The 14,905-nt window shown below is 39.8% G+C and overlaps 2 protein-coding genes across 16 annotated transcripts in view; one reads left to right on the forward strand and one right to left on the reverse strand.

Moving 5' to 3' along the window:
* Positions 1 to 14,905, reverse strand: part of DOCK7 (dedicator of cytokinesis 7) — a 110,264-nt gene that overhangs the window by 54,889 nt on the left and 40,470 nt on the right. For all 15 annotated transcript variants that reach the window (XR_005933642.1, XM_030031843.2, XM_030031842.2 and 12 more), the window contains exons 13-14: positions 14,306 to 14,399; positions 12,560 to 12,722 (exon numbers count right to left, since the gene is read on the reverse strand). Coding sequence is in view for 14 of the 15 variants with exons in the window: in XM_030031843.2 (XP_029887703.1) it covers positions 12,560 to 12,722; positions 14,306 to 14,399 (257 nt within the window). In the remaining variant the exon portion in view is untranslated. The remainder of the gene's footprint in view (positions 1 to 12,559; positions 12,723 to 14,305; positions 14,400 to 14,905) is intronic.
* ANGPTL3 (angiopoietin like 3) lies at positions 1,492 to 11,795 on the forward strand. The gene is made up of 7 exons (XM_030031847.1): positions 1,492 to 2,106; positions 3,128 to 3,238; positions 4,087 to 4,204; positions 4,968 to 5,081; positions 6,630 to 6,725; positions 8,604 to 8,876; positions 10,235 to 11,795. Exons 1-7 carry the CDS (start codon positions 1,492 to 1,494, stop codon positions 10,414 to 10,416), a joined length of 1,509 nt encoding a protein of 502 aa, XP_029887707.1. The 3' UTR covers positions 10,417 to 11,795.

Genomic DNA, 14,905 nt, shown 5'->3' on the forward strand with positions numbered 1-14,905 from the left:
AAAAAAGAAAATCTTACTTAACCCTTTGCCTTCAAAGGTTTGTTCCCTACGAGACAATTCTCGGTACTTGGTCTCAGCAGCGTACAAGGATGAGGACATTCAAGACTGTCCGCTGCAGTGGGACACCTTGCAAGATGAGAAATTACTGGGTTGTTTTTTCATGGGACAGAACTGCACCTTTGGGTTGTGAAAATGCAGCGCTGCTTCCTGGTATAGAATAGTGATTATTGTTTGTATTTAAGGATAATTCCTACATCTGCTTCCACTCTATGCCAGCAGATTCTCTTTGAATGAATCCCCATTCTTCCCAGTGCTGGACCTGATGATCTACATGCTCCTGCTGTTTTTCTATACTTTGTGTAGATACTCCAGTAAGTCTGATCCAAATTGTACTGGTACAAAATATTCTCCACCAATTAACTGGAGATTTAAAATACTTTCACATTATTTAATTATGGGCAGGGAGGCTACCTACATGTTATCAACCCTTCATCACACGGGAAGTTCAACGTATAACAACTTCATTTTTAAAATAATTTTTCTGTTGATGTTTCATATCATATTTGCATATGTACATGAACAACAACAAAAAGTCCGGGGAAGAATTACTAAACATACAAGAATCTAGCAAAAACCTGAAAACTCTCCAAAGTACAGACTATTACACATGGATTGATTTTGATTTCTTGGATTGCTCTGAGTGATGCCAGAAAGAAAAATACCTTTCATTCATACTACAATACCACTCGAAAAACATACATGCTTCCATGCAGAGACCCACTGCAGAACAGGACATTTATTTCAGAGTACTTGTAGACTTGCTTTATGTAGTGTGAATCTTAAACAGTAAGAAGAATGGTAAGGTGAGAAATGTAAGCGAGGTATTATTTATCTCACCCACCTCTGGAAAGCAGCTCTTAAAAAATAAGTTTTATATGGTGTAAATTACTGCACAAACCTTAACATAGTAGAATCACATCCAGGCAATCTCTGGACCTAATTCCCTCTTTCTCACTTAATCTGAACTAGATGACAAGTAAATCCACTGCAGCACAATGAGTTACATCAGAAAATGGTACAAGATGAGAATCAAGTTGTGTGAATCATCTGGGAATATTTTGCCCTTCCATAGCTTATCAAGGAGCTGCACAACCTGAAATACAGCGTCCAGTGCTCTTAAGTATGGTAAACCCTTTTACACTCCTGAGGCAATAAAAGGAATCATACAACACAAACAAGAAGTAATTTAGGCCCTTATCAAGATCTTGACCCAAAATTAATCTATTAAAAAGCGTTGTGTGAAAAACACTATGTCATCAATAACATTTTATAACAGAAGGTCTGGCAGATGGAAAAGTTCAGAACCAGTTTAATCAGCAACATGCCCGTCTCTCAGTTTTATCTTCCCAGATATCAACCTGCATTCAAGAGGGGTTACATTCGTTCAAATACACAGTTTAATGATCAACTTGTCAGTCTGCCTCTTCTAAAATGAAGAGGAGTATAAATAGATCAAATTCTTCAATCCAGAACAGCCACACAGCAAAAACTGTTAGTAGGAAAAGTCTCTGCATCCTGAACAACCAAACAGTATCAGGAGCAGAAAACATGAAAATCATTCTAGCCTTTCTATGCATTGCCCCACTTGCTCTTTCAGCTAGAGCTGAGAAGGATTATTCCTCCTCTGATTCTGCTGCACCTCCTGAGACGAAATCAAGATTTGCCATGTTAGATGATGTACGAATCTTAGCCAATGGACTCCTCCAGCTTGGGCACGGTCTTAAAGACTTTGTCCATAAGACGAAGGGGCAGATGAATGACATCTTTCAGAAACTTTACATTTTTGATAGGTCCTTTTATGAGCTCTCACTGCAAACCAGTGAAATCAAAGAAGAAGAAGAACAGCTCAGACAAACTACAGCCAGACTGCAAATCAACAATGAAGAGATAAAGAATCTCTCACAGGAGATGAATTCGAAGATTGAAGACCTCATACAAAACAAAATCCAGCTGCAAGAGAAAGTATGGGGACTGGAAGACAAAGTCACTAAACTGGCCATTATCCAGCCTTCGATGCAAGAGACAAAAGAAATTTCTTCACTCAAAGTAAGTACGCTTGTGAAAGCCCCTGACACACAAAGCCAAAGTAAATTGTAATGCTATTATTGGGAGTTATGCAAGAGAAGCTCATGTTTTCCCTTCCTCTTCACTGTAGCACTACTGTGTATTTTGAGAAATAAATCACTGCGATAATCTTAGAAGAAGCAGTGTCTTACTCTGACACTTTTTTTATTCTGCAGTAAAATTCCCCTGTGAAATCAGTGAGAAAATTGAGAAATTATAAGGCTCTGTATCTTTTTCAGTATTTTTCTGCAAATAGGTTTTAAGAAATTCTGTAAAATTTTTTGCAACCAGGAAAATGATGTGATTACCAAGCCCATAGGTTTGTACGTTATCATCTCATTACAAATCAATGCACTAGGAACTGCCTGCTCAGTATAAAAACAGGAAGTGTAAACCTTGAAAGAGGAACATCTATAGTACCTATATGACCTCCAGGACAAAAGAACCTTGCAAGCGTTAATAGACTTAATGTCAATACATGCAAGTATTTAGGTGGGTATAAGGTTTCCTATGGAAAAGGAAGTATTAACTGTATTTTGCAGAAGCATAAAAAGGCTAAGCAACTTGTGTGACAAAATACTGGAAGTTAGTGTCAAAGCAGAAAGGTGAATCCAGATCTCCCAAATGCCAAGCTAATACCCTAGATGCTGGGAACGGTTCCCTTTTTTATCATTTGCATACATCTAGTTTGAATCAAGGGCCAACTTCACAGAATGTAATTGTTCTGGACATGAAAATGGAAGGAAAATAGCAACAACAAAAAACGTCTACAAAGCTGCTAGTAGTTTGTCTCAAAAAAAAAATAAAGGGTGTTCACTTCTGAGGCAAAGAAATTCACCCCTTCACAGGCAAAGCTGGCAACCCTTTGGAAAAGGAAAGGCAATGTTAAATGGTTCGTGCCTCTCAAAACTGGCCCCATGACAAGAGTTATGGAGGCAGCGCCACTGTGAAGGTCTTCTGCTGCTTCTAACCACAACCCTCCTCCCTCCTTTCCTGTCCTCAGGCTTTTGTGGAGCAGCAGGACAACCACATCAAGCAACTTCTCAAAATCGTAGAGGACCAGCATGTGCAACTCAACAGACAGCACAATCAAATAATGGAGCTGGAGGACAAGGTACAGGAACCATCTCTATTTCTCTTTTCAGAATTTGTCATCCCTCTGAACACTGAAGGAGTCAATGGCCCAACCATTCGTTCGGGTCAGCCATCCCTCTTGTTCACAGTTTGGGGAAGTAGAGGAAAGTATAAACAATTTTGACCACAAACAGGTACCTTTTTGGGTGAGAGACTGCCGAGCTGCCAGGCAGGGGGCTATGGCCAGGGCACACAATGACCAAGAACACAGCTTTGAAATACTGCCTGTCAACACCAGGCTGCTGTATTTTCTGACTACTAATTTTCTTTTTTTTCTCTTATTATCTATCATATTATTGTTCTTCCATTGGTCTTCTAAGTATCATTACTTTCTACCTCTTTCTTTTCCAATATTCACTCCAATAGGGAACCATGTTCTGCAGTTCAATGTGCGTCACCGTAACACTGGGTATAACTGACATGCTCATATTTAATTTATTCCTAAGAGGAGACTATAAAAGGAAAATGCATTTCAGCCTAAAGAACTGTGGGTTCTGTGCTCTTTAGATGGCGGTATTATTTGTCTAAGTGATGTCACCTGAGGAAATAAGTTAAATCTGTTTGCCCATTAAGGTGCACCTCATGAGAATGAGTCATTTACTCGCCTCATGAATCCTACCTTGTTTGAGCAGTGGCACAGCTGACATTCATGCAACTGAAATCCACCAGTGTGGTTCTAAAGTTATTTTTATGTTGTAAATTGGGTATTCTAAAGGATTACATTCACAAGAAAAATTATCCTCTGCGTGACATTGTTCGGCTTGATACATGAATCTCATCATTTCAGAGCCTTGGGAAATTAACAGTCTGTAATTACGGTTCTTTCAGCTAAACCACATGGAGCTCCAGGAACTCGCAGAGAACTCCTTCACAGGGGAGCAAACAGAACCAGAGGCCATCCCCTTTCCTGTGCGCAACACCACAGCTGTAACATACAAATCTGATGGTGAGACCTTCTCTCTTAGACATGACTACACAATACACTGCATTCGCAGTATTCTCTGTGAAAGTTTTGCGTTGGTTTTTAATAGCCAAAGCAGAAGACTTATGTTATATACAATGCTGTGGGAAGGAGTTAGATTTCCTGCTTTGGAAAAAATGTCATCATCTACGTAGCCCCACTGTACGTGTACTTGTCTCTGGGGTGACGTACAGGAACAACGTCCAATAACGCAGTAACCCTGTCCTCCATCTTCACCCTCCATTCACCTCTTGTAAACACGTGCTGTGACCATCCTTTTACTGACACTTCTGGCGGTGCCAATGACTGTCTTGGAGAGTATGAACAGAGAAATAATTTACTTCACACTGACTAATTACAAGATTTGGAAGAGCTTGCTTTAAAGTTGAAAGGCATTTTCGAACTGCAACAATGGGAATGGTATTTATCGGGAACTTTACAAGGGGTACAAAAGTCCATTTGCCAGAGTCTAGTCTTAGGCCTTACAAACGCTCCAAAATTATCTAAACTGAAACCTTGCCTAACTTAAAAAATATAGGTGGTCCAACCTACATACAACTTGGCAGCTGTACTACCAAGCCCAAAGAAGTTTGTCCATTTCACGACACATGCAAAATAAAATTACCAAAAAGATTGTTCTAGTTTTTGCTTTGGGTCTATTCCATATAAAAATTCAAGTTACAAAGCTGGATTAAAACTTACCACATCCAAAACAGGATTTGTAATTGTCTCCTGTTTGCTTTCCTAGGTGCTGCTCCTGACTGCACTGCTCTTTATCACAGCGGCATGCAGTCCAATGGTGTTTACACTATTAAGCCCAACGGCTCAGAAGCTTTCGATGTCTACTGTGAAATGAAATTTGGTAAGACAGCTGTGCTAGCAACAGTCTAATTTTCATATAAGTAGTTTCTTATAAGCCAAAAAACTGTGTCTCATCCCAAAGTGCACAAAAACTTATCATGATTTATGTATCTTCTTGACTTCTCTAACTGGCCTGTCTGTGCTCTGTACTCAGGTTTCCCATATCCTGAAGCCTCCCTAACACTGTTTTCATTCTTTACTCACCTCTTGAAAGGACTTTAAATTATGTGACATAAATTAAGTATATTTAAAAAACCAAGCCCCTTTAGCTATAGATAATGAAAATGGCAATTACAAACGCCATTATATTGCAACCATGAATAGCTTTTCCAAATAAAAGCAAACAGTAAATAGTAAATACCTTAGTAAAATTTTGTTTCATTAACAAGGGTTATTGCTTGAGACTTAGATATACCAAAGTAACCCAAAGAGCCGAGTCCTGGAGGCAGGATTCCTGCATCATGTTTGGGTGAGTCAGTAGCTGTGTAACATATAGGTCCAGAATTGTCATGGACCGGAATGCACAGCACCTACCCAAGCTCTCTCTTTGTAAGAAACCCATTTGTCTATTCCTTTTGCCACCACCCAAAGATCACACATCGTTTGGCCAGTTCACTGCTCCGCGTTTTTTTCACCCTGCAATGCAGCATCCTGCAGTGCTGCTCTGTGCGTGTCCCGTCCAGCGTCCCCGCACGGTCCCTTTGCCACGGTTACCCGGAGAGCCTGGGAACACGCTGATGCAAACGTGGCAGGGTCACATCATTTGTTTGGATGTGTAAACAGAACGGCATGGGGTTGCCCTGTGCAAAAAGCTCTTTTGCTTACATTTGTTGAAACTGGTAAAATGAGGGTGTCATGACCTGGTCAGGAGAAAGACCCCACTGCAGCCCTAGTGTGGACACGGCTTCCAACTCTTCATACCTTCTGTGGAGTTGTGCTCCCAGTAGTCAAGCGCTATCAGTAGAGGGAGTCTGATAATCTGATCAAACGTCTGGAACATTTCATATCTCTTTTTTATCATTTTCTCTACGTTTGTGTTTCTCAGCCCTCATAAACAAATGAAAACCAGTTAAGGCAGCTTAACAAACTAAGTCCAGTGAGCTGCGTCACCCCAAGTGTGGCAGAGGACACTCGAACGGCCCTGCGTTCTGTTCAGCTGTGCTCACTTGAATTTCTTTCATGAAGATTTAGACTAATTCATTCTACCTCAAAACTGGAGCACCCAAGAGCACACTCGTGGACAGTTAATAAGGCCAAGGCCAAGAAGAGTCAAGCATCCGCTCTCTGTACAGCCGAGAGGCTTTATGGCTCAGTACACGTGCACTCCGATCTGTTGCAAAATGAAGAGTAAGTGGGATTCATACAGAGCCACCTTCAACGCAAAACCATTTTCTTCTTCACTGTGGTAGAGAGCGAGCTCACATAAGGGCAGCCACAGCAGTGCAGCCTGTAGGTCAGCAGCTGATGGTCTCCGTTACTTTCCATCATCTCTCTAGTGCTTTAAACACTTAAGCCAGGCTTGTGACTTATTTCCCCTTCGCGTTCACAGGCAGTTCCTGGACTGTAATCCAGAACAGAGAGGATGGATCACTAGATTTCAACCAAACCTGGGATGCCTATACAAATGGTTTTGGTGACCTCAATGGTAAAAATGCCTTTTTTTGTGTCTTGTCTTTGTATCAGTTGATTTGAGAAGCTGAATCTTCTTACTGAAAGGTGTTCACATGAGAGCAGACAAAACCTGAAATCAAATCTGAACAAATCTTACCTAATAAGTAGAACACCAGAAAGTGCTTACCAGAAAATGTAACTCGGTAAAATTCTCAGTGACACACCTTCAAATGTGTGTTTAGAAACTTTTGCTGAATCAAGGCCAGAATGCTTTAATTGCTATTTTAATCATTGAGATTTTACTATTTATAAAAGCACCTCCCAAAGCCTTTAAAATATACACTAATGCAAAACCTCACCAAGTTGCTGTCACTACCTTCTCTCACACTTTCTGCAATCCTGTTTCCCTTAAAACTGCCACAGCAATTTTTCCAACTTCAAGAGAGCCTGAAGCTGCGTGTGCTCCCCTGCACAAACACCTCCTGCTTCTCCGTGCAGTGGCCAATCCCCTCCATGGCTGGATAGGGTGAGGAAACACCCATGTTCCCCTGTTAATCATCAACTCCAAGGAATTTGTAGCACCAAGTGCTGCCCAACAGCCTCCCCATCCAGGAGATTTTCCCTATTTTTCTTGTACAATGAGATGAGTCTACTTTTGTTTAGAAAATATTTTGACTTTCTAGGCACAGCACAGATCAAAACCTCACCAATGCGGGCAGCAATATTGACTTACTTCCACCTCGTTTACAATAAAGAGCTGCTATATCTCAACTTCTCCCACATTTTGGGACAGTAGCTCACAGCTGAGGTAGACTTTTACCTGTATAGTTTGTCTGATGCTGAATGCTACAGTTGCCCCTTGATTGATCTCCAATTCCCATATATTACACCAACATGAAGCCACATCTTTGCAGTGTCTGAAAGATTTTGCAGAGGATCGCATCACTCTCAGCTATGTCCTACTCAGTTCTGTGCTGCATATTCTAAGGTGGTAAAACGTAACAGGCTACTGCTCCTTACCTGTAAATTGTGAGAGTATTTTACTCAACCATCTTGTCTTCTATTGCTTTAAATGCCACCTGCATGTACGGCACTCACATTCAGCTACACTATTTCTACATGTGGCAATTACCTATTGTGCACTGATACCAGTGGCACTGCTTATAAGCTACTTAATGAATGTAATTTATGAAACTAAACTAATTATCAAGAATTCTAGCAAAAGAAAAATGCTCAAGTTAAATTCACTTTGTACACAAGGGTATCGAAACCTCAGTTTAGTTCTGCAGCTCTTTCCTTAAAAAATACAACAATTGCAATTAGGTTTTATGTATGTCACTTGCTTAATTTGTCACACAGTTCCAATTATGCATGCTTTAAATGTCTTGAGCTCCCTCTCAGAATTTCACAAGAGGTGGGAAAGTTAAGAGAGAAGCTCCAGTTCATTTATATCTCTTGCTTTTATTGATCACCAGTGTGCAATTAAGAAGAGGTAAACAAAAAGAATGTAGCAGGAGACCTCTGAAAAGATCAACAGTCCCCAAGACTCATATTATTGATTTAATTAAAGCAATGAATAAATCCTTTTAAATACTATATTTTCACACATACTACCCACAGGTTATCTGTAAAAACAAATTCAATAGCAGCGTGAGTGATTCGGGGTTTTAGAGAAAGTTTATCACATAACCCCTTCCCCACTAACTCTCTGCCTGGTGACTTCTGTCCCCTAATCCTCACCTCTGACATCTCTTGAGTCTGACATTGCGCAGCTTATTTGAACGCGTATTTTCAAATACTGCTATTTTAAAGGTGAATGAGCTATCTGAGGTATGGGTTAGAGATCTGAAAAACATGGTGTGTTCACGCCTAGTTCCATATTAACAGCATCTATTTACTACAACTTTTGCAGAGGAATTCTGGCTAGGCCTGAACAAGACCTATTCCATTACTAAACAAGGGGACTACATCCTACGGATTGAGCTGCAGGACTGGAAAGATAATAAACGTTACATCGAGTATGCATTCAGCCTGGGAGGTCCTGAAACAGACTACACTCTCCAGCTTTCACGGATCTCCGGGAGCATCCCCAATGCCCTGCCAGAGCAGACAGAACTGAGGTTCTCAACTGCAGACCGTGACATGGACGTAATAAATGACTTCAGCTGTCCAGAAAACTACCTAGGTATCAGTATGCTGGGTATATTACCATGGGAGGTTTTTTTGTTACATGAAGGATGGTAGTATGCTTTAGTGGGTAGTTATTGACATTAGCCTGGCTTTAGATACAGAAAACAGCGGGTAGTAGCATCTTTCCACTTGCAGGAAAGGGCAGAAGATGTTTTTTGTTGGCAGATAGCAGGATCCTACAAGGCATCCCCTTTCTATTTCATAGAGAGGTAAAACTAAAGCATAGTGAGGCTGTGCAAACGACCAACACCAGAAACAGAACTAGCAGCACAGGTTAAAACAAAACCCCAAGATGAGATTCTGAGCTATGAAGTAAAGGGCAGTTCTTCCCCTGATGCCTGGCCTGGTGTGGCAGCCCTAGGTTGGATTGTTTAATCCCTCCTTGCAAAAAACCAGAAGACAAACCGACTCAACTCCATTTTGACTACAAACCAAAAGTTGAGAGTGATGGTGAGTTTCCATTCAAAGGTAGATTTTGGCATTTTGTCAAGTATACGTGACATAATCACTTTCAAAAGAGCAAGAGTGATGCAAGGCTGGAGACGTTTCTCCTTAAAGATAATTTGGTTAAAGGATTCCTAATTCTTTGATTTTCTGAAGCTTTTATGTTTTGCCAGTTTATAGCAAAAAGCAAACAATTGAAAAAAGCAACTAATGATTGAAACACAGGATACAGAATTGCCCTCCAGACACCTGCTTCATGCAACAAACATTTTGTATGTCATTCTAGGCTTGAAAATTGTTGATGTCTGAAACAATGCCGAGAGTGTTACTCAGCTCTAGTGACCATAAAGCAGATGGCCAATGACTTCCAAAGTGCTAAACTTTCATTTTTAGCACAGAGACACTGCCAGTCCTTTGCAAGCAGAACTAGGCTTACAATTTAAGCTTGTAGCTAAGGACACCAGCCAATAAAAAAGAGAATTTGTTTACTAAAGGCTCTTCAGCCTCCTGTAGATGCAGAGATTTAACAATTTGTACCTGAGAAAAATATCAGCAAATCAGAAAGTCAGTTGTAGAGGGTCATGGGAAACACAAAAGTGTGGAGCTAACGTTGTAGGTGTCCCAATTCCGTGGCAGCATTTGTGCGTGCAGTTTTTTATGCACCGCTACTTTTATGTGAAGCTGACAATAATGGGGAGCACAGTATCTTTGTATTGGCCCTCATCGTGCAAGTGTAAGTGGGTATACATACAAGCACCATTTCATTTGGGTATACTGGGTAATTGTCACTTTTACTGGAACTGGTCTAAAGAAGATTTATGTTGCAAACAGGAGCTGTCTACTCGGAAACTGAGCACAATACGTTAGGGTACAACTGACAGTAACTGACATTACAATATTTTTCCTTAGGAGGCTGGTGGCACAGTGAATGTGAGGAAACCAATCTTAATGGGAAATATGTTGCACCAAGGTCAAGAGGAAGACTAGACAGAAGAAAAGGCTTATACTGGAAGCCTAAGAAAGGAAGATACTACTTGCTCAAGTCAACCAAAATAATGATACACCCAACAGATTTAAAAAGTTTTGACTGAATGCTCAACCTGATGCATTTTAATTCAGAACATATACACTGAACATTACTACATCAAAGAAGTTCGTGTTATGTTTAGTAACAGATGCATGTCTATATCCATACGCTGCATGGTGTATTCTCCAATACATAAACCTGAGGCATTTGCGATGGTCTTACAGTATGTTTGGTGAGTATCTCATTCCCTCTAGCGCCAATGTCAATGTGCTGTAACTTTCAGGGAGCTTTTACCTCCCCAGGATGAAACTCTAATGCCTAAGAATCAACCACTTATTCATGTATTAGATAATATTGCTTGAGGGAATGGGTTTTCAGGCTGTCGCATTCGTTTCTGGGTTGTGTAGCAGGGAACACAAAAAGCATTTCAGTAAACAAAGGGCTGGCAAAATGCTACGGAAGACATTAAGGTATTACTCTATAGCAAAAAAAGCAATTTTATTTTGTAAAGTAACTAATTTGATGTTTGTTTCATGTTATTATTGTGGAATGTTTCTATGAGCAAATGAAAGATGGGTGATTCCCCATTTTAGGATTCTGTGTATTTCCAGACAAATTTTCAGCAGTGTAGCTCAGGCCAATCTTCGCTGAAGCACTGTACTCACACAGCTATAGATGTGTACACACACATCAAGTAAGCCACAGCACAGGCCTAATCTTTTAGATGCCACACTTTGAAAAATAACTTAAGAATTATGCTTTCTTACTGAAAGCTAAGAGCTAAGCTTCAAAGTTTACTGAAATGAATAAGAGATTTTTTTCTTCTCGTTTGAAATGGAATCAGAGCCATCCCTTTGCAACCTGTCAGTACACTTAACTAAGAAACTAAATAAAAGACCAAGTGAGCACACAACAAACCACCTTTAAAAGAGAGAACAGTTGCCTGTGGGGCAACTCCAATGGAGTCAGTGGTACCAACCAACAAACCCTGTGGCACAACCTACGTGACAGTGTTGATCCTGCTGCTGAGAACACACTCACATTTGTTTAACTTCAGCTGCAGAATACTCTAAGGCAGAAGGACTATTGACATGCTTGTGGATGGCCGGCCGTGGAAGTGTTGACTGACAAAGGCCCTGATTCTGCAGTTACATTGAGTCATATTGACTTGTATATCTTACCTAATCCTTGTACAGTATGGATTTTTTATCTCAACATTTGGAACCATACAGAAAATGGTTTTAAATTGTAATTTCTCAGAGTGAACAGAATGTGCTAATTACAGAAAAACTGCAAAATTACTTTTACTTCTCATGGATTTATGAAGAAGAGATCACACAGTGCTGCTTATTTGTACTGGTGTATTGTAATGTTTAATTACCTGTCCAACCTGAATAAATAAATAAATAAATACATAAATAAATTTAACTTTTGAAGACATGAGATATGGAACTTGACCAAACTCTTTCTTGTAAGCTTTGGTTTATAAAAACCTGGTTTGTATTTATCTAACTTTTACAAGAAGTAACAGATTCCGTGAGTAAATTGGTGAAATTAGCTGAAGACAGCAATTCCATTCAGATGTGTAATGTCTTTAATGATACTGTGAAAAAGCTTTAAATGAATAGTGGTATGTAATGAAAAGAAATCTGCTCCCTGCCTAGGCTTAGTTACAGAAATGTTACGGTCTTCCAAGATACTTTAGAAAAATTTCTTATCTTCCAGATCTTCAGAAGATTTTTTTTCCAAGCATTGTAAACAAAGAAATTGCTTTTAAATCAAAATGGAAATATGAACAAAGGGATTACACATTTTCTTCATTTTTATCCCCCACTTAAAAAAAAAAAAAAAAAGTCACTGAGAGTATCAGAAAGTAACAAAAACAGTGAGAGAATGATGACTTTAGCAGACAGATGAAGAAAAAAACCTATGTAAAACTTAAAAGAATTCAGCTAAATTTCACTGTGAATTTTGGGAAATGGAGAAACCTCTTTCATGTTCTTGTTCACGGCCAAGTTTTATGCAAATACGTTTGTCCCTTCACAACTGTGTATTTTCTGCTGTGTCAGTCTGGATCTTTTTTGTACCTCTGGCACAGCAGATCTACTGCTACAGCAAGTTTTGCAATGAACCAGATGATAAGGTAGGAATTTCTAGACTTGCCAGTCTCAGGCCCTGAAACGTGAAACGTATTTCAAAACTCTAACCTGTATGTGGTATTTGGAACGTAGACATCCCTGGCAGGAAACTCCAGGATTTCTCTTGTAGGTCTAACTCTGCTGTCTGGGTAAAGTTTGACTTGCAGCAGCTCTGGAGTTAGACAGTAATGGGGATTCTCTGGAGCTGGAGATATGTCTATCTTTAATTGAGCTGTAAGAAGAAAATTATTTTATTACAATAAATAGAAGTTAATTTAAATCAAAAAGCATATTCATGCTTTGTTTCTTCAGATTAATTTCCTATATATTAATTTCATAAATAAACAAATGATAAATTACAGCCAATGTGGATTTGTTAAAAACAAGTAACAGTGAATCAAATTGGTATCTACGGCAACCGGGGTACCAGATAACAAGAATCAACAGAAAAGATGTATCTTAACAAGTCCCAAATGCTGTTCTTATAGGAAAGTTGGGGAAATACAGTCTCGATAATGCTACTGTGAGGCCCAACTACTGTTAAAAACCTTACTCAATGTCTCATCAGGAACCTTGCCTATCAAACTGGAAGAATACAGCAGGAGTTGGTGAAAGCTAATCTGCCCCAAGATTACTGAATATTTTCCTTAGTAAGTCAGCTGTCAGTACTGTCAGCTGACTTATTGTGGGTGGATGGCACTGAGGCTGGAATGATTGTAAAAATCTGGAAGACAGGAGAGCTGGAGAAATGGCATCAAATGACTAAGGTGAAACATAAGAAAGAGCAAAGGACTTGCGTTAAGAAGGAGAAACCAAACATACAAACATAAAAAAATACAATAATTGGCATGGATCAACTCTGTAGAAAAGGGCTGGGTGACAGCAGTGACAATAAGCCAATGTCAGAAGAAAACTACAACCATTCTAAGATATATTAGTGCAATGTCATGTGTAAGACGCTGGAGACAAATTCGTCTGCTTTGCTTGGCATGAGGTCTTGGGAAGAGCAACATAACCAGTGTAGAGCACCATGCTTGAAGAAAAGCATGGATACATTAAAGAAACTCTAGCAGAGAGTAACAGGCAATTTTAAAATCCCAACCTTTGAGGAAGGGTTGAAAAAAACCCGAGATTGGTTAGGCTACAAAACAGAGGTGAATAAGAGTGAACTAATAACAGTATTCAAGTACTTGAAAGGTTGTGATAACTGCCCTGAGGGCATGACAGACCATAATCAGATTAATTTGCAGCAAGATAATTTTGCAAAGTTTTCTTAATACCTAACCTCACCATAAGGACAGCTGAGTGCTGGGAGAGATGATCTAAGGAAGCAGTAGGATCGCTGTCACTGGAGATTTTTAAAAACAGGTTAAGTAAATATTGTCAGGAATAGCACAGGTCAGGGACCAGTGATACTTCACTGCTGGTGTGCCAGCGTTTTTACTTCCTATCTCAAACAGAGGTGGAGTCTGTTCCTATTAACCAAGTAGGAGCCAGAAGAGAGATCTCCTCTTAGCTAGAGAGTGGTATTTTACTCAGGAAAACAGAGGCTCCTCAGCCCCTACTGGGTTTAGGGCTTTGCGGTTTGCATCGTCTTCTCACAGATACTAGTCTCAGCGTTGCAGGAGCTGCATGTGCACGCATAACAGTGAAAAACCTGCCAAAATGCCATCTTTAGTGCTTGTGGCTACCAGGGATTGCTGTGGATGACTTCTTAAGGTTTTTTTCATCTGCTCACTTATAAGAACTGGGTGGCAATTGTGAAGAACTAATCAAATACCTTAACATGTGAGCCAAAAAGATCTCGTTCAATACCTGTGATAGGTCTCAATCTCCGTAACACTGATGATGGCCGTCTCATGTCAGCAAGGAACTTATACAAATCTTCATCGCTCAGGCGATCACCCTCCTGTTGGACATTGGGAAGAAAATGGTTATCTACACAACCCTTCAGGACTGCAAGAGAATGAATAAACCACCTCATACTATAGTCTCTTTCCTCTGATATCAAAACGTACCTTCCCAGAACAAGGTGTTAACATTAACATGCTAAATTACAGTTCATTTCTCCATCCTTTTTCCTTCCTTTTTTCCTTATTAATCATCATGACAGCTGCAGGAACTTCTCATTGAAAACCTTTTCTCTCCCCATCAATATTATCTTTTTCAAAACTGAAAATGGCTATTAAAAGATTTCCCCAAAATACCCAATTTTTAGCAAGTATAATAGTTTGAAAAAGTATCCGTCATTCAGGTAGTGATCCTCATTCCTTCTCCTCTGCCTTTTCTTTGGTATGAGTCTAAAAGAGCCTTACTTTTCAGGAGAAGTGTTAAGAAATGGTGGGAAGTGGAAGGATTCTGTTGCCACTCTTCTTTGTGCCACATTCTAGTAGCCCAGAATTTTGTTAGTTTTGG

The sequence above is a fragment of the Aquila chrysaetos genome, chromosome 12, assembly GCF_900496995.4.
Source record: "Aquila chrysaetos chrysaetos chromosome 12, bAquChr1.4, whole genome shotgun sequence".
Taxonomy (NCBI): domain Eukaryota; kingdom Metazoa; phylum Chordata; class Aves; order Accipitriformes; family Accipitridae; genus Aquila; species Aquila chrysaetos.